This window comes from Oryza brachyantha, chromosome 1, assembly GCF_000231095.2.
Source record: "Oryza brachyantha chromosome 1, ObraRS2, whole genome shotgun sequence".
NCBI classification, from domain to species: Eukaryota; Viridiplantae; Streptophyta; class Magnoliopsida; order Poales; family Poaceae; genus Oryza; species Oryza brachyantha.
This window is the reverse complement of record NC_023163.2, coordinates 30,808,792-30,827,428: the sequence shown is the minus strand read 5'-3', so window position 1 is coordinate 30,827,428 and position 18,637 is coordinate 30,808,792. Positions and strand designations below refer to the sequence as shown.

Below are 18,637 nucleotides of genomic sequence, written 5' to 3'. Positions count from 1 at the left end.
AAAATTGTTTTAAAAAATCATATTAATCTATTTTATGTTTTTAATAATTAATTAATCATGTACTAATCGATTACCACGTTTTTCCGTGCCAGGGATAAATTAACTTATACCCTCTCCGCTAAACGCGGCCTAAGTGTGCTAACGTTGAGGAATTAAATTGGAGTATCTTCCAGAGGTATCTAAAATTGATTTTTTTAAATGACTTTTGGAATTCGGCTAGAAAGAGTTTCTCTGATATGTTCCAAGTCTATTATGAATATTCACGTATGGGTAAAATCAACTATCCCGTATTATAGATTTGAGGCATATTATACATTCTCGATATGAGTTATTTAGTTTTAGGTTTTTTTAAATATTATGTAATTTTTATGTCTAATATTCTTTTAATGAATGTAATACATTATTTTGAGATTGAAGTATTGGCATTTCCGTAAAGATGTTCTAAACAAACTCTCAGAGACACAACATGGGTCAATCGCTTTTTCTATTAGTACCATTAGCAGTCACGCATATAGTGAGTACGGATTAAAATGCATTATCTGTTTGGTGTGGGAGAATAATCAGATTAACTGGCAGGCTAGAAGTTGACCTGCAACTGCAAGAAAGATCATGCAGCAGCAGGTTTTCTTTTGATGTGGTGATGGCGGCAATAGTTGACTTCAAGTTAGCCAGATATGAAAATCTGCTGCAGATTCAGAAAGTGCATTCTTTTAATAAAAGAAAGTGCATATTTTAGTGTTATCGTCAGGAACATATATCAATTGAACTGTGGAAAAGATATGCTAATGTATATCCATGTTGCTGCTCGACGTGTTGTAGTCGACAGATGAAGTTTCAGGGAGCTGCCAATGTTTGGAAGTGGAGGTTTAAGGCCATCATCCCTCAACATATATAAAAGAACACGAAGCAGTTAACTGATTTCAGGGCTTTGGGAGACAATAGCTCTGCTCCTACTGGTTTCTTGATTACGTATAAACCATATATTATATAATTAGTTCTATGTTGTTTAACGGGGACTATGGTTAAAAAAAGAATATAGTGTCCCCTAAAGGGTATTTTAAGTCAATATTTTTAACTAATTCACCTTTATAGTTATATAAATAAATATATTTATATTGGGACGGATGTATTTTGTTTGTTAGCATCCCACGTAAAGTGCCCGGCAAGCTGTGTTTTGGCCTTGTTTAGCAGGCAACAAATTCGAGCATATTCCTTTTTTTTAAGAGCACACAACCTATTCCTCTTGGGTGGGCCCAAATTTTCTTGTAAATCCTCAGCCCACTCACTCTGAGAGGGGGCAGGATTAGGCCTGCCAAACAAGGCCCAAGGATTGCGTCTCTTTTTAACAGCCCGCGTGGCTGCTTAGTTGTTCGTTTAGTCCCACTTGGCCCGCAGCATATGGCCCACGGCCCACAAGGGCAATCACCATATTAGAAAAGTCCACTTATCTCCCTCAACTATGGCTCGAGTTTTATTAGATCCCCAACCACAATACCGTGTAAAGAACATCATATGACTTTCGAAAATTGTGTAAATTAAGTCCATGTATGGTTTGAATGGTAATTTTGGTATTCTGGAGGATAATTGCCATATTGACCCGTTTCCGTTTGATGAGAAGCCTACGTGGAGATATAGTCACCAAAAGAAAAACAAAACCACACAAGGACCCATATGTTATAAATCTCCTCTACCCTCCCATCTCTCTTCCTCGCTGCAACTACTCTGGTCCCAGCCTCACCATGGAGGGTTCCTCTCGGTAGTATGCGGCGGCAACAACGACCTTTGTTGGGGTTCGGCTCCGCTGAAGTTTAAGTAACGACGTTAAACTTCTACAACTGGAGCATCCGACCGTTCAAATGAAATAAAGGGCCATATTGACTTCTCTATCTCTCCTGCTTCCTGAGTTGCTATACCTATAGCTTTATTGATCGTCATCAATAAAAATTATTTTTTAAATGCTTAGATTGCATGCATTAATTTTTGAATTTTTTATACTTTTTAAGAAATAATTTTATTACTAAAACCCTCGAAAAAATATTTCTAAAACTGAACTTTTTTGCCACGCAAGCACTGCTGGCATGGTAAGACAACGCTGCAACGCCGCCTGTTCGGGCATGGCATGGCGTGACAGTCTTGCCAGACAATGCTGCCACGCAACTGACAATGGTGTGGCAAGCCATTTGGTTACGCCAATGTTGGTGGTGTGGCCAAAAGATTGATGCGGTAAAAATATTTTTCCCGGAGGTTTAGTAATAAAATTATTTCTTAAAAAGGTTTAAAAATAGAAAAAAATTCTTAATTTTGTTTTACCTAGAAATACTTTTGCTTGTAGATTATTATTAAGATAAATATTATACTTTTCGATGATGGGTGAGAGCTTTTATGCATGGTATTAGAAATATAACCAACTACTTTCTTACAACAACAATGCCAACAGAATGTAAACTGTTAACTAAATGAAAAAGCTTACTACTGGGTAATTCATCAATAATGAGAGTTCACGTTAGTTTGTCCGAGCTAAAGGGTTAATTTTTCTCTGGCTGGAATGTTTTAAATTACAAAAGACTTTGGTTATATTTCTAATACCATGCACAAAAGCTCTCACCCATCATCCAAAAGTATAAAAATCTACAAGCAAAAATATTTTTAGGTAAAAAATTAATGCATGATCATGTATTAATTTTTGACCGATCTAAGCATTAATTTATGCCACCTATCTAAGTATTTATAAATTAATTTTTATTGATCATGATCAATAAAACTGTAGGTGTAGCAACTCAGGAAGCAAAAGAAAGAAGGGGAGACACGGAAGGCAATCTAGCCCTTTGTTTTATATGAACGGTTGGATGCTCCAACTGCAAAAGTTTGCAGTCCTCACCTTAACTTCAGCAGAGCCGAACCCCCTTTGTTGATAGGAGAAACGACGGCAAAGGTGAAGATGGCAGACCTCACCGGTGGCTTGGTGAGAGAGGTTCGCGCTGGCTTGTGGGCTAATTTTCTGCCACTCAATGCCTACATGTCATAATACAAACGCCACATCACCATCTCTCTTACATAGATAAAATTGGGAAAAAAAAAGAAGACTCTCTCTAAGACTACGTTTAGTTCCTAAATTTTTTTCCAAAAACATCACATCGAATTTTTAAACATTTAAATAAAATATTAAATATATATAAACATTAAAACTAATTACACAGTTATGAAGAAAATAGTGAGACGAATCTTTTAAGCCTAATTAGGACAATGATTAGCTATAAGTGCTATAGTAACCAACATATGCTAATGACGGATTAATTAGACTCAAAAGATTCGTCTCGCGGTTTCCAGGCGGAATCTGAAATTTGTTTTGTAATTAGACTATGTTTAATGTGTATAAAGTTTTGATGTGATGTTTTTGTAAATTGTTTTTAACTAAACAAGGCCCAATAAAACTATATAGCACTCCATTCCATAGAAAATGTTTGATTCTACAAATTCCTTCATGTATAAATAAGTATGATATATATATATATGTTTAGATTAATTAATATCCATTCGTATTAAGATAGAACCAAAACATCCTCTATATATATAAAACAAAGAAATAGTTACTATTAAAAAAGCTATTTGAAGATTAAACACCTCTTAGACTTAGAATTAGGCTGCGTTCTTTAGGCTGGCATATAATAGCTTTTTTACATGGCCTTTGCATGCTTCTTGATATTAAACTTAGCTTTTTAAAATAAGTATATCAACTCATATCTTTTAAAGCTGAAAAATCTATTTTACTAATTAATTCCATTATTTATATCATTAAATAACTATTTCAAATCTTTTTAAAAAAATCTATCATTTATAGTACTAGGTAAAAAACGTTTATTGTTCACTATCTGTCTTATTTAATTTTTTTAAAAAATTAAAAAAGTAGTTACGTGTAAAGTACTATTTATATTTTACAATATAATAATAATAATAAAAATATTAATAGCAAAAGTTTTCAAATAAGATGATGAGTTAAATATTATATAAAAAATAAAAGATAAATTTATTTTAGTACGAAGCAATACTACTCCCAATTATGCATAATGTACCCTGTGTCACCGTGGTCACGACCTGTAATTTCACAAAATCACCGTGGTCAGAGTATCGGGCGGGCGGCGAGGCGGGTCCGGCTCTCTCGCTCGGTTCCACTCCACCCTCACATCGGAGCCTAGGGTCCGGGGAGGCGGGAAGCACACGCCGCGGCGGCGGGACGGCGGCAATCCACCGAGCTACCGGAGCAGGGAAACACCGCGGGCGCACGCCACGCAGCCCCTCCCGCTTCCCCGTCCCTCCCCGCAACGCGGGCGGGGCAGATTCGAGGACGACCGGCAGACAAGGTGAGATTTGGCGACTCCTTGGGGTCCTCTCCCAATCCCTCGCCCCGCGCTCGTAGGATCCTCCCCTTTGCCGTGTCCTCGTTGGCCGCTGGCCTTCTCTCATGTTGTTTCATGACTCACACAGAAGCTACTGCTAGTGGAGTAAGGCTCACTGATTCAGAGGTTTTTAGTAGCACCACTGATGAACCCGTGTGCGTATGTATCAGAAGTTTAATTTGAACATGTCATATTTACTCTCTCGAAAAAAAATCACTTCGCTCTAATTATTGGGTTTTTTCCTTTTAATTTTGATTGCTGGGGTTCTTAGGTTATTGGAAGAATCTTTTAATGTAATGCCCATGCCAGATATGTAATTTTGTGTGTTTTAAAGAAGCATAAATATCTATAATGGTCGCGCTGGAATCATGGAATGTGTGACTATGATAGTAAGAAACATGAAGCTAACTTTATGCTGATATTGGTACACTGTTTCCCTTCTTTTGCAGAATTTCTTGGCGAACATAAGGTTCTGAAAATTTAGCCATTTCTTACTTATGGACAACCCACACGAACAGCCATTGCCCCCTGGTGTTGGGGCATGGCCACCGCCACCTTCCGTTCATCCTGCACAATTTCACCCTAGTCCACAGCCTTATGCAACACCTTGTGACACCGGACCCGATAATGGCAACAATCACAATAAAGCGAGCTACTCTGGTGCACATCCCAACTTGCCTTTCCATAACATGGATACTGGGAGTGCACTCTCAAACCAGACAGGTCATGATGTTTCTGACCATAATGGTAGTTCAGCAAACATTGAATCTACTGTCCAAGAGGCTGTTCTTCGTGAACAGGTATTCTTATCTTCCACATTATCTAGGTTATTTTCACAGTTACAATGCTGTCTTATTAATCAGTGGTTACATCTGATAACTAGGACATTGAGACCCAGCAAGTCATACAAAATCAAAGGTTTGTCTGTTTGTCTGTTTTTTCCATTCTACTTTGCGCTGGTTATCCACATCTGTTGACAGAGCTTTGAAAATATTCCATTAAGACAAGCAAATGCAACCAGTGAACCTGCACAATATGGAGAAGACATACTTTCAAGCCGCCGTGACCCTAATGCATTGAAGGTCACTATTTACTAGTTTTCTCCCCTTCTGTAGATTTTTCTCCTTCATTCATTTCCTATGACCTTCATTATTTAATTCAATTTTGTTTCCTTTGATTTTTCAGGAGCACTTACTAAAGATGACAGCCGAGCATCGTGCAGACATGGCAAACAAAAGGGGGAAGCCACTTCATGCAGATAATGGTAGTTAATAGTATTTGTTTCAATGATATATCATTATAATTATATTGTCTCCTTTCTGCTTATGATTTGAATTCTAGTGGGAAGAAGAAGAACAATTACATGTATAGAGATCAAATCTCATAAACTATGCTTGCTCTGTGTTAAGTAAAAACCATTTTGGTTATTATTAGTTCAATGTGTTATGTTCTGTACCATTCATTAGGGACTTGTTATGTAACTGCAGTTGACAGTGTGACACCAAAATAAGGAGGGTCAACTTCTGGCTAGTTCACTAGTGATTGTGGTCGCATTTAACTCATAAGTCATAACTATGAGTAAAATAATAAGTGCTAGATAGTACAAGTATGATTTGGTACATTAATTGAGTAGAATTTTTTTGCATCTCCATGGTAACAAGATATCACAATAGGATGATCTTTTTTATTTTTTGCGGGGACGCAATAACTCTTAATTTAGGGAAGAAGTGCTGCTGATGGCAGTCTCTTATATGATAGGAAGGGCTATATGGATAAAAGAAAATGATTATGCTATATGTCCTAAGAGGAGTATCAATCTCAAAGGGGAGCCACCATCGAGGTTGACCCCTATGGTCCTCTGCCACTGTGTACCTGCTGTTTTTCATTGTTTACACTGAGGTTATTGTTGATTTTCTGTAGGTGCCTCTTTGCTAAACCTGATTATGCATGCTTCCAGGCAATGTTGAAATTGGCAATGGCTACGGTGTACCAGGAGGGGGCGCTTATTCAAACTTGTCAAGTGGTCCAATGAGTATTGCACTTTTCCCTAAATACTGCTGTAACATATTTAAAAATGGTAGGGCTAACTAATATTCTTTTTCTTTCAGATAAACCTAAGGATGGAGCTGACAGAGCAAAAGGTGCTGATCATCTCCCCGAGTTTTTGAGGCAGCGGTTAAGAGCAAGGGGTATTCTTAAAGATGAGACAACAAATAATAGTGGAATGATTAAACAAAGTGTAAGTTATAATTCTTAAACTAGTTCTTTCTTCAAATAAGCAAAATAAAAATAGGACAAGATGCATGTAAGCTTTAAACTAATGTTATTAATTATTATTCACGCTAGATTCAATTGATATCATGTAGGATCATATGTTCACAAGAAGATTTCCTGACATAAACCTATCAAAGCTGTGGAGTAAATTGAAAATAGATGAATTTGCTGGTGATTACAATAGAATCCAACAATGTGGAAAGTAGTTTGTTATATACTTTAAATAGTACTCATTATCTAACATATTTTGTGTTAATGCACCATTTTCCTTTGTGCCTGTGAACTGTTTTGCAGGTGGATTCTCCTGTAGGGCAGAGTAAAGCTGCCCAAGAGTTGCCTCCTGGTTGGGTAAGTACAAAATCATATTAATATATTTTGCTGTTTTGTGATGGGGTTAACTTGTCTAGTTGATATGTTGGTTGTTGGGAGTTTGGGACTAGTTTATCTTGATTTTCTTTGTCAGTGCCTGTACATTCCTACACATTTGGGTTTCCCGTAGCTCTGTTACTCAACTAGTTCTTAACTTGTAAATCTTCTAGACCTTAGTTTATCACTTCCTGTTTGATGTGATGGGCTATTATATGTCCTATCCTTTAACAGTTCTTTTTTTTTTATTGATTTTGACTGCATTTTGATAGTAAGTTGACAGTGTTTACAAATGTTGTATCTTCTGTTTTAACGGCTGACTTCACTTGTTTTAGTCTGAAGCGAGGGATCCAACAACTGGTGCTTCTTATTTCTATAATCAGAGCACTGGAACGAGCCAATGGGATCGCCCCGGTGCTTCCATGAACACCATGCAACATCAAGTTCCTCCATCTTTGCCAGAGAATTGGGAGGAGGCACTTGATGAATCAACAGGTGCTAGAACATTTCTATAAACATCTCTCTCATTGTAAGAGTCGAAAATGCAGTTTTTTTTTCTAAGCTAATGGATCATGTGCATGTTTGTCCCTAATGGTTCATGTGTCTGTTAAGCCCCATCTTCTAAAATATTGCAAAAGAAAAAGTCTTGCATTTGCTTCATAAATTGTAAGCTGGTTTAAACCAATCAATGTACCCAGCGATCAGCACTGACTATTATTTATATGCATACGCAGCTTGTGTATTTGATTATTTTTTAGGGGCAATGCTTACATGCTGTTTTTATTTACTCATTGGTATTAGTGTTGCGTGATTTAGGCCAGAAATACTATTATAATATAAAGACACAAGCAACACAGTGGGAGCCACCTACTGCTGTAAACCCAAGTGTTGTGCCGCATGCTCCAACCAATGCGGCAGTTGAGATGGCTGCTCAAAGTACAGATATTTGGAACCCTCAAATGCAGAGATGTTTAGGCTGTGGTGGATGGGGAGTAGGTCTTGTCCAGCCATGGGGTTATTGCAATCACTGCACAAGGTACTATATTTATCTGTAATCTTTTAGAGTAAATTCTGCACTGTGAACCTTTTAGGTCATATGTTTTTATCATATAGAAGTCATGATGCTGCCTGCAAGCATACCTATTTTTGAATCCGCTCCATGGTCTAAATTATATTCATGATTTTTTCGGTCATTGGGGATGTAATGCAGTAATGCATGCGTTGTCTTTATAGTATAAATAAACTAATATGGCACTTCTGAAGATTCTAGTTTAATGTTGGTTTGTGAATTCTCTTTGCAGGGTTCAAAATCTTCCTTATCAACAGTATCCATCTTACCCAAACAATACATCACACTCGAGTGGTACCAATACTAGTAAAAATCCAGGGAATTTAGCAGCTAAGGACAGGTATTTGAGATGTGCAATTGACATATTGACAGATTTCCTGATTGATTAGCCTTCTTTGAAATGTTGCTTGCCCTAGTTTATGCGACCAACAAATTTCCAGTTTCTTATGCATTGTATACTTAAACGTACAAAAGTATTGCAGCGTGCGTGGCTATTGAGATTGTGCTATATGTGCAGATCAAGCGCAAAACCTCCATTTGGCAAAGCAAACAGAAAAGATCACCGTAAAAGAAATCGCCCCGAGGATGATGAGCTTGACCCGATGGACCCAAGCTCTTACTCAGATGCTCCACGGGGTGGCTGGTACATGGCCTTTCTCTCTTGGTGGTTAATTATGGTTCAGTTAAAATTGACTATCTTCAGTTGCAACTAGTATGTGCGTTATTTTAGGTTAATCAATTTAAGGAAGAATGCAGGCATATTATATCAACTGTCTCTGTCTCTCTGATACAAATTAAATACTTGTTTTTCAGGGTTGTTGGCTTGAAGGGTGTGCAGCCACGAGCAGCAGATACCACAGCAGCTGTATGTTATTTGATGGCAAATTTCTCTCATTTGAAATTTGATTGCTTAGTGTATTTTCTCTACCATTTGGCTAAATGTGGAGTACGCAGCTGTGTATGTAAACACTGTACTGCATCAGCATGCTCTCTTTTGTTGGTAGGGAAACTTACCACCTCATGGCACCGGCGGAGCCAAGGGGTGATCCGGGGACCACCCAAAAAAAATGCCCATGGCCTTTAATTACCCCCAAAAAATGACAATTTTGTCTATTGGTATTCACGCAAATAATGCAACATGATCATCTTTATTGAGCGGAGTGTTTTCTTTAAAGTGTATGAAGAAGATATAATGAACACTTTTATAACCATTAGAAGGCTTAGACCTAATAAGAAGAAAGGTGGTATGGTAATATTAATTCTTTAAATTTTTTTTAGCCATATAAACTTCTGTGAATCAAAATTTTACTTAATTACTAATTTTATATGTTTTATTCATATATTCCGGTGAACTTTTAGTCTATTCTATCATTTATGCTGGCATTATATATATATATATAACTGGTAAATGCTATAGGACATCTTCTGTGATATGATATAATCTAGCGACCAACCTCCATAGATTGTGCTTATGTAAAGCCCTAATAAGAGTATTGTGGTTTGCCTTTTCTGTGCAATTTCCACGTTTATTGACTTTGTATGGGCAAACATGAATTCTTATGCGTAAGATATTTAAAATGTCATGTTTGAGATCTACCTACAACACCTTATGAGTTTACCCGTGGATCAAACTGCGGTAGTATCATACACAGAATAATGAGGGCTCTTTTCTATTGTTTAATTTACAGGGACCATTATTCCAACAAAGACCATATCCGTCACCTGGTGCTGTGCTGAGGAGAAATGCAGAGGTTGCATCCCATGGCAAGAAACGTGGTATGGCTCCGATCACCAAAAGAGGGGATGGCAGTGATGGTCTCGGGGAGGCGGATTAGATTAACAATCTGAGTGAATTTTCTTTGCAACGAGTAGACTGTCAAATCATTTTGGCTTCGGCAATGAGCTCACTATGAGGAAGCAAAGGTGTACTGGAGTTCAAAAACTAGCAAACTGTCAGCAGTAAATTTTATGAGGAAATTGAGTGCAGGATAGCCCAGAGGCCAGAGCACTTGAGCTCACTATGGTTTGTAGCCTAAGTAAAAGGGGAAATGTGTCCATCGGTGTAAAGTTCTCTTGAATCTGCAAAAGTTCTCGGGTGTAATTTTTGATAGTGTGAAAGACTCGTACATGAATCAGGAATATGTCGAATTAATGTGTAATTTTTGGTATGAACCGGAACATTTCTGTCGAATACTAGAATCGAGGGGGTTGTTTTGTGGATAGTATGTACTAATGCTGCATCTTGATGTAATTTACTGACGTTTTAAAGTTAGATAAAATTTATGCCATTTCATTTCACTGAATTATTACAGCTGAACAGTTTTGAATAGTTCGAATTCTGCTATTCAAGTGAATCTTGTATCCGAAACGCATTATACAAAATGCAACTTTTTCATCAAACCAATAACTTTGAAACGAAATTACAAAATTTTTCTAAAGGCTGCGTTCTTTTAGTCTAGTGTAGATTATTCTTCACTTTTTACAAGTAGATTTTTCTAAACCGCTAAAATATGTATTTTTACAAAATGTTTTTATATAAAAGTTCATCATTGATATATAGTACTTAATTTATTTATAATATTAAATAACTTTTAAAAAATTAGATAATTTTTCGTAACACAGCTAAATTTCTATGACAAGAGAAAAAATGACATCAATGGAAGCTTGAATGTTACACTACAGTGCAAGACGACTTCCCTTGCAAAGCAAAACAACCCAAGTAAAACGAGGAAAAAAAAAAAGAAAAGCACAAAAAAAAAAAGAAGGAAGAGGAAAACGAGAACTAGACTAGCCTCCTCCTCCCTCACTAATCCCGATCCCGATCTCCCCTTCCCCCTACGCCGAAACCCACCTCCCCCCTCGCCGGATCCAGATCTCCACCGCCTCGCCTCGCCTCGCCTCGCCGCCGCCCCAACCCAGTCGCCGGCGGCGGGCCGTAGTCCCACCTCGCGCGTCGCCCATCCCCGAAGCAACCGACGGGGACGCACCAGGCAGCGGTGGGAGGAGCCGCGCCGGGCGGGGCGCAATGGAGCAGCTGCGGACGATCGGGCGGGAGCTGGCGATGGGATCGCAGGGCGGGTGGGGGCAGTCGAAGGAGTTCCTCGACCTCGTCAAGTCCATCGGCGAGGCGCGGTCCAAGGCCGAGGAGGACCGGATCATCTCGCGGGAGCTGGAGCACCTCAAGCGCCGCCTCGCCGACCCGGACGTGCCGCGCCGGAAGATGAAGGAGCTCCTCCTCCGCCTCGTCTACGCCGAGATGCTCGGCCACGACGCCTCCTTCGGCCACATCCACGCCGTCAAGATGACCCACGACGAGTCCCTCCCGCTCAAGCGCACGGGCTACCTCGCCGTCGCCCTCTTCCTCGACGAGCGCCACGACCTCGTCATCCTGGTCGTCAACACTATACAGAAGGACCTCAGGTCCGACAACTACCTCGTCGTCTGCGCGGCGCTCACCGCGGCCTGCAGGCTCATCGGGGAGGAGGCCATCCCCGCTGTGCTGCCCCAGGTCGTGGAGCTTCTCGCTCATCCCAAGGAGGCCGTGCGGAAGAAGGCCGTCATGGCGCTCCACCGATTCTACCAGCGATCCCCCTCTTCCGTCTCCCACCTTGTCTCCAACTTCCGCAAGGTCCAAACTAAATCCTCACCTTGTTTCCAACTAAAATGAGAGTAGAATAAGTCATCCTCAGTCATACCTTAATTGCAAATTTGGCTCAATTCTCAAATGCACACTCCACTCCTATCATTCTACCAGTCCTACTAAGTTTGATATTTCTGCTTTTTATTTGGAAGGGGTAGTGAATCGTTATAGGTAAACGATTTGTGTGGGATAAGGTAATTATGAAACTTTGACCAATGTACCTTGCTGCGCGTATTGTTTGTTGACCATAAAGAAGCTATCATATCTCATTTAAGTTGGGCTAGTCTCTTCCTAGGATTCCATACCTTGGGCCTTTATGTTCATAATGACGTCATGCTTGCTTTTGGTACTCCAGAAAAGCAAATCTTGATCGAACCTGGATCTTTTTCGTATTTCAAAATAGTGAAAAAGTCAAATAAGAGGTGTTAAGCTTTTTATCATTCTGGCATCGAGCTATTTTGCCGCAGGACCTCCTCTCTGTCATAGTGTCACTGAATAGGGTAGAACTAGCTATTTTCTCCAGTTGCATTATCAGTCACCTGAAACATATGATTTAACCTAAGAAATGTGACTTTTACTTGTTTTGCTCATGCCAATTTAAGATAATTTAGCTAGTCCTCATATGTAATTATTCGTTTTAAAGGGCAACGGATTTGAGTAACGTCAAAGATGCAAACATATTTACTATCTTTTGTGTTTTCATGTTGGATAAACCAGCCTTTATTGTCTTAAACCGTGTCTTGGTATCTACCAATGCCTCAACTGGGATTTCCAGTAACCTTAGGGTTTCCCAATTGTTGGCAAAGTAAATATTTGTTTCTCCTGCTTAGTGTTGGTTGCTATTATTTCGCAGAGGCTCTGTGATAATGATCCTGGGGTAATGGGTGCGACCTTGTGCCCCCTCTATGACCTGATTTTGGAAGATCCAAATTCCTACAAGGATTTGGTTGTTAGTTTTGTTAACATCCTCAAACAAGTTGCAGAGAGGAGGCTTCCGACTTCCTACGATTACCACCAAATGCCTGCACCATTTATTCAGGTATGTGAACTTTATTGAGCTTAGCTGAAGTGGTCAAGGGTGCTATGTTACTTGAATTATGTTTTTCCAAGCAGTTTGGAGTCTTCAATTAGCATCTTCTTATTCGGGTAGATTGTACCTTTCTTATTTGCAGATTAAGCTATTGAAAATACTTGCGGTGCTTGGTAGTGGTGATAAGCAGGCAAGTGGACATATGTACATGGTCTTGGGTGACATATTCAGGAAGGGTGACACTGCAAGCAACATTGGCAATGCAATATTGTACGAGTGTATATGCTGTATTTCATCCATTTTCCCGAACTCTAAGATGCTTGATGCTGCAGCTGAAACAACATCAAAGTTTCTGAAGGTGTGCACAAAGTTGATATTGAGACATAAGTGACTTTCATGATGTTGTGTTTGAAATTAACCCGCTTCATTTACTCTATCATGTTTGCAGAGTGATAGCCATAATCTTAAGTACATGGGCATTGATGCTCTTGGCCGGTTAATTAAAATAAATCCAGATATCGCAGAAGAGCACCAGCTGGCTGTTATTGATTGCTTAGAGGTGAGGAATATTTAGCAAAATTCAGCTCTTGTGCGTTCATGGAAATATTGGATTTTTAATATGTTTCTACCATGCATATAAGTATATAACATGCTGCAAGAGATTGAAGCTAAGACTTCTTTTTTTCTGAAATCATGCTATAGTTGCAGAAATTAGTTTTATGAAGAATGCTGATATATTATTCATTTTCACATTCCGCTGTAGAAAAACCAAAATTATGTTAGCTGAAGAAGTATTTATAATTTTCAGAAGATAATATTGCTTGATTTGATTCTTTTCCGTTGGCCTAGTGGCTTGTTTGTTCTGTTTCTATGGCATCAGTTTTGCAGCTTTTATTTGCGACCTCAGTAGATGCATGTCACAGTGTCATCATCGATAGTTGTATGTGTTATACTTTTCCCACTAGCCTTCTTATTTCTCACTCGGTGCATTTTCTTTTGATCAGGATCCTGATGACACTTTGAAACGCAAGACCTTTGAGCTTCTTTACAAGATGACAAAATCAACAAATGTTGAAGTGATTGTTGATCGAATGATTGAGTATATGATTAACATTACCGATCACCATTACAAGACAGAAATTGCGTCTCGTTGCGTTGAGCTAGCAGAACAGTTTGCACCTAGCAATCAGTGGTTCATCCAGGTAACATCATCAGTATATGCCTATTTGTTGCTGAGTACTTCTCTGCATTTTCGACCAATCTTTTTAACAGAAGATCCTTTGGTTCTACTAATTATTTACCAGACCATGAACAAAGTCTTTGAGCATGCCGGAGATCTTGTCAACATTCGAGTAGCACATAATTTAATGCGACTTATTGCTGAAGGCTTTGGAGAGGAGGATGAAGGTGCTGATAGCCAACTAAGATCATCGGCTGTATGTACTCTGAACCAATCTTAATTCTTTGCTGACAACTTGACAAGTACATAAGTATTGTGAATAAGCAAACACCTTAGTTTTTGATTAATCTCCCAAATTAACCGAACCATGGGTGCCTTATGTTATCCTCTGGTTACGCTTGATGAATCAACCTGTGTAAGCCAGATGTAAAATCCCCACCTACCATTCCGAGATGGATTAAAGTGAACCAACCAAATGAGGGTTGTGAAAAGAATGGACGAAAAATGTTGTTGTCCATGTAGTATCAATTCCTGCTGTAATTTTGTACTTGAAAAGAAGTTTTCATGGTGAACTAAAATTTGATGCATGATTCTTAACTTAGTCTCTTTCCCTGGTCTTATAATTTAACACATTGTTTTCCCTGGTCTTATAATTTTAACACATTGTTTCCCCTGAACAGGTAGATTCCTATCTCCGGATTGTTGGGGAGCCGAAGCTTCCTTCTTCGTTTCTGCAGGTGGCTTTAATTTACCCTTTTCTTCCTATATCATGCCAGCTTTTCCATGGTAGACTATATTGATTCACTCTACTTTCAGATAATATGCTGGGTTTTGGGAGAATATGGAACAGCAGATGGGAAATATTCAGCTTCATATATTATTGGGAAGCTGTACGATGTGGCAGAGGCCCACCCAACTGATGACACTGTCAGGGTACGCTCTTGTTTTTTTAGCTTTTGTTCTGTTGTTATTACATGTGGCCCATTGCTATTGTGCATTTTGTGTGTTGAAAAATTATAAGAAATATTCGAGTTGATCCATACTCTTGACATGTCTGCTGTTTATTCTTTGGTGTTCCTATTCAAGGCTTATGCGATCTCAGCGATTTTGAAGATATTTGCATTTGAAATCGCTCTTGGAAGGAAGATCGATATGCTACCTGAGGTAAATGAAATTCTTCACTGTTTGGATTGTCTCACTTATCATTTTTCATGTCAAATTGTCATTATCTTTCAAGCCAAACCATTGTTTATTACATATAGCTTCAATGTGCAGTTGTGCACTGAAAGAGGTAACTATTTTTCATGAGACTAAAGTTACTTGCACCAACTGAAAATTATGCTCTCTAGGATTCGATGTCATTAGTTATCACATGCGCATGCAATTCGTACCCAGGCTTCATATTTGGTGCATTTTTCTACGTTGGAATCTAGCCCCCCATCATTTTGCTTATGCTTATAAGCCAAAATTTGAAATTTAAAACTTTAATTTAGAGTTAATTTTGGGGTCTTCTCATCATAGTTTATTTCTAGATTTGCTTTTAGATCACTAAGAACACATATACAAAAATTTTATCCATATATTATTTTTTAATCACTAATAAGTCATTTCGCTTATGTTAAGTGAAAAGATGATGCTATACATCTATAGTGATACTCCATCCATTTTGTTATTTGGTGCTGTTGACTTTTGGATCTATGTTTAACCATTCATCTTATATTCAAAAAGAAATTACGTAATTATTGATTATTTTGTTGTGATTTGTTTTATTACTAAAGGTACTTTAAGCATGACTTACAATTTGCATATTTGCACACTAATTTTGAATAAAAGTAGTCAAATATAGATTCAAAAGTTAACGGCATCAAATAAAAAAAACAGGAGGGCGTACTAGTTATTTAAGCTTACGAGCAAATATGCTAACAGAAACTTGGAACAGTCATCTTGTGCTACTCAGTTGGAGCACCACTAGCTATAGAAAACTCAAGACTATGGGTTAACCTGCCATCCATCCTATCATGTCTGCATTTCATAATTTTGTGATAACCTTTTCCACTGTTCAAGTTGCACCTCCAGGTCCTGGGTTCAACTCCCCACAGTCGCAAACGTCAGGCTTGGTTAAAAAATCTCACTCGTTAAGAATCGACCTATGGAGGGTGGGCCCTCGTTTGTGGGGCAGGGGCCTAGGCATGGGTTAAGGACCAATTCATATGGGGCGAGTCCGCGTATTCTCTTTTGTGTGTGTGTGTGTTTGTGTGTTGGGGGGGGGGGGCAGGGTTTGTGGCCTTCCTTGGCCAGTTTATTTGAGGCTTCTTCTTAACGAAAAACTGTGGGGGCGGTTATTCCACTACCAGTCGAGTTTATAGCTTTGATTTTACATCTTTCAACACTGAATGATGTAAAGCAATCATGTTCCATATGACATGGTTGGGAGGTCAAGAATAAAAAGGATATACACAATGCTTACCATGAAGTTGCAGAACTCTCTTCCTGTAGAATTTGTGTATTTACATTTTTTGCGGTTTGAATCTTTATAAATCTGCTCTTATCCTTTGCAGTGCCAATCGTTGGTAGATGAATTGTCAGCTTCGCATTCCACCGACTTGCAGCAGCGTGCATATGAGCTACAGGCTTTACTAGGCTTGGACAAACAGGCTGTTGAGAGTGTAATGCCAGCAGATGCAAGCTGCGAAGATATTGAGGTACTGCTATTCCTTTCTTGTAATTGACCCTAATAGTTTGTTTATTTAAATGTGTATTAGTATATGTTTAATAGCATGAAACCTTGATTTAATCCACTTCCTAATGCATATAATCCTGGTTACCTTTTCCTTGCTGAAGTTTGGATGGGGCTTTGTCGTGACAGCACAAGAAAAACCATCAACATATTGGCACTTATCATATGCATTTAATATATTGTACCAATTCTGCATAAGCACACAATTTTTAAACAATGTTTAAGCATGTGGCATTCAAAGAGTAAATGTGATTGACATATATGCGGTAAATGTTCTCACTTCTAAAAAAAATCGCAATGCCAAGTCTTGGCATCCAAAAAAATAGCTGCACCTGTTATAATTTAGTTTAGCTGCAGATTGCACCAAAAATGGTAATATATTCATGGATACTAAATTTATCTTGCAGATCGACAGAAACCTATCGTTTCTAAATGGTTATGTACAGCAAGCCTTTGAAAATGGTGCTGCACCGTACATTCCTGAGAGTGAACGCTCAGGAGTGGTAAGTGTTGGCAACTACAGGGCCCAAGACCAACAAGAGACATCTGCCCATGCTCTTAGATTCGAGGCTTATGAGCTACCTAAACCTTCACTGCCTTTAGCACCTTCACAGGCCAGCATTTCCACACCAACTACTGATCTGGTTCCAGTTCCAGAGCCAAGCTACTATAAGGAAGATCACCAAATGTCAAGGTCCCATCCATCTGGTGATTCTCTTTCTGGTGAATTTGGTCTCAAACTTCGCCTTGATGGGGTTCAGAAGAAATGGGGGAGACCAGCCTATTCCTCCTCATCGACTCCTTCAAGCTCAACATCTAGTCAACAAGCAACCAATGGAGGCACTACTTCTGAGGTGGGAGGGTCAATTAGTTCACAGGCACGGGAATCCTCATATGGTTCTAAGAAACAGCAGGGCACTGAAATTTCAGCAGAAAAGCAACGGTTGGCTGCTTCGCTTTTTGGTAAAGTGGATAGGAAAGCCCAGGCTGCGCGAAAGACAACAAAGGAGAGTACCTCGACTGAGAAAGTAGCTACTGCTAATGCAACACCGCAGCCAGCCAAAGAGCAAGTAATCCCTTCTGCCCCACCACCTGACCTTTTGGATCTGGGAGAGCCAGTTTCATCAAGTCATCCATCAGCTGACCCTTTCACCCAGTTGGAAGGTCTTCTTGGAACATCATCAGCCTCTGAAACATCAGCATCCGGCACTTCAAAAACACCAGATCTTATGTCAATATTTTCGGATGATGTACAAACTGGAGCGACCAGTGGATCCACAGAACCCTCACTTGGGGTAAATGTGGTTGCCTCAAAGAAGGGCCCTAGCCTTCAAGATGCCTTGCAGAAGGACGCCGCGGCCCGGCAAGTTGGTGTGACGCCAACAGGGAACAACCCTATTCTATTCAAGGACTTATTAGGTTAGAACATTGCAGCATATGTTCAGTGTGCTCAAATTGGGTAATCGGAGTTTGGCCCCAAGATGGTCTGATTGCCTGATCGATGAACCAGTAATGATCATGCTGTTCGATCAGCACAGGACACAATGAGCAGGAGGTAAATTTGGTTTTGATTCACAGGACACGACCTTTATCCTCCCAATTGGGAGGGAGGTTTGCGCGGGATGAGATGTGGATGGTTGCGGGTATTTTTCCTGTTCCGTTTTTTTCACATGGTAGCTTCTTGTCGAGACCTTAGTGTACATGTGTTTATTACATGATGTGTAATTTGTACATGATGAGACTGGTCCAGAAGCTTGTGCCGGCGCTTTTTTTTCGGTTCATCGGGCAGGGAGGGGCCTGTTGCGTAGTACTATATATGTTTTGAGATTTACCCACATTGGATATACAGTAGCTGCTGGGAACTGGCCTGGAAACTTGGAATACTTGTGTCGCTACTTTCTCTGAAAGACTGAAACTGGGTGGAATAATAAAATGTAAGCTTTTCCC

The 18,637-nt window shown here is 39.4% G+C and overlaps 2 protein-coding genes across 3 annotated transcripts; both read left to right on the top strand.

Annotated features, from left to right (window-relative positions):
* Positions 1-4,128: 4,128 nt before the first annotated feature.
* LOC102701398 lies at positions 4,129-10,401 on the top strand. 2 transcript variants are annotated; one of them, XM_006645162.3, is made up of 14 exons: positions 4,129-4,358; positions 4,844-5,194; positions 5,278-5,312; positions 5,398-5,476; positions 5,580-5,658; positions 6,352-6,426; positions 6,503-6,633; positions 6,963-7,016; positions 7,370-7,529; positions 7,851-8,070; positions 8,336-8,443; positions 8,621-8,746; positions 8,917-8,968; positions 9,792-10,401. In XM_006645162.3, the coding sequence occupies exons 2-14, from the start codon at positions 4,892-4,894 to the stop codon at positions 9,936-9,938; spliced, it is 1,569 nt and encodes a 522-aa protein (XP_006645225.1). In that variant the 5' UTR covers positions 4,129-4,358; positions 4,844-4,891; the 3' UTR covers positions 9,939-10,401. The 2 variants fall into 2 exon arrangements, with proteins under 2 accessions (XP_006645225.1, XP_015688296.1); XM_015832810.2 differs by having other exon boundaries at positions 7,836-8,070.
* A 441-nt stretch (positions 10,402-10,842) lies between these two features.
* Positions 10,843-18,637, top strand: LOC102701124 (AP-4 complex subunit epsilon). Its single transcript, XM_006645161.3, has 11 exons — positions 10,843-11,731; positions 12,597-12,782; positions 12,916-13,131; positions 13,222-13,332; positions 13,778-13,975; positions 14,078-14,209; positions 14,634-14,690; positions 14,770-14,886; positions 15,040-15,117; positions 16,512-16,655; positions 17,098-18,637. Exons 1-11 carry the CDS (start codon positions 11,129-11,131, stop codon positions 18,112-18,114), a joined length of 2,859 nt encoding a protein of 952 aa, XP_006645224.1. The 5' UTR covers positions 10,843-11,128; the 3' UTR covers positions 18,115-18,637.

Coding starts and splice junctions, on each gene's coding strand:
- LOC102701398 (XM_015832810.2), top strand. CDS start 4,892: ATGGACAACCCACACGAACAGCCATTGCCCCCTGGTGTTGGGGCATGG. Junction 5,195..5,277: donor AGGCTGTTCTTCGTGAACAG/GTATTCTTATCT, acceptor TCTGATAACTAG/GACATTGAGACCCAGCAAGT. Junction 6,427..6,502: donor CTTGTCAAGTGGTCCAATGA/GTATTGCACTTT, acceptor TTTTTCTTTCAG/ATAAACCTAAGGATGGAGCT.
- LOC102701124 (XM_006645161.3), top strand. CDS start 11,129: ATGGAGCAGCTGCGGACGATCGGGCGGGAGCTGGCGATGGGATCGCAG. Junction 13,333..13,777: donor CTGTTATTGATTGCTTAGAG/GTGAGGAATATT, acceptor TCTTTTGATCAG/GATCCTGATGACACTTTGAA. Junction 13,976..14,077: donor GCAATCAGTGGTTCATCCAG/GTAACATCATCA, acceptor ATTATTTACCAG/ACCATGAACAAAGTCTTTGA.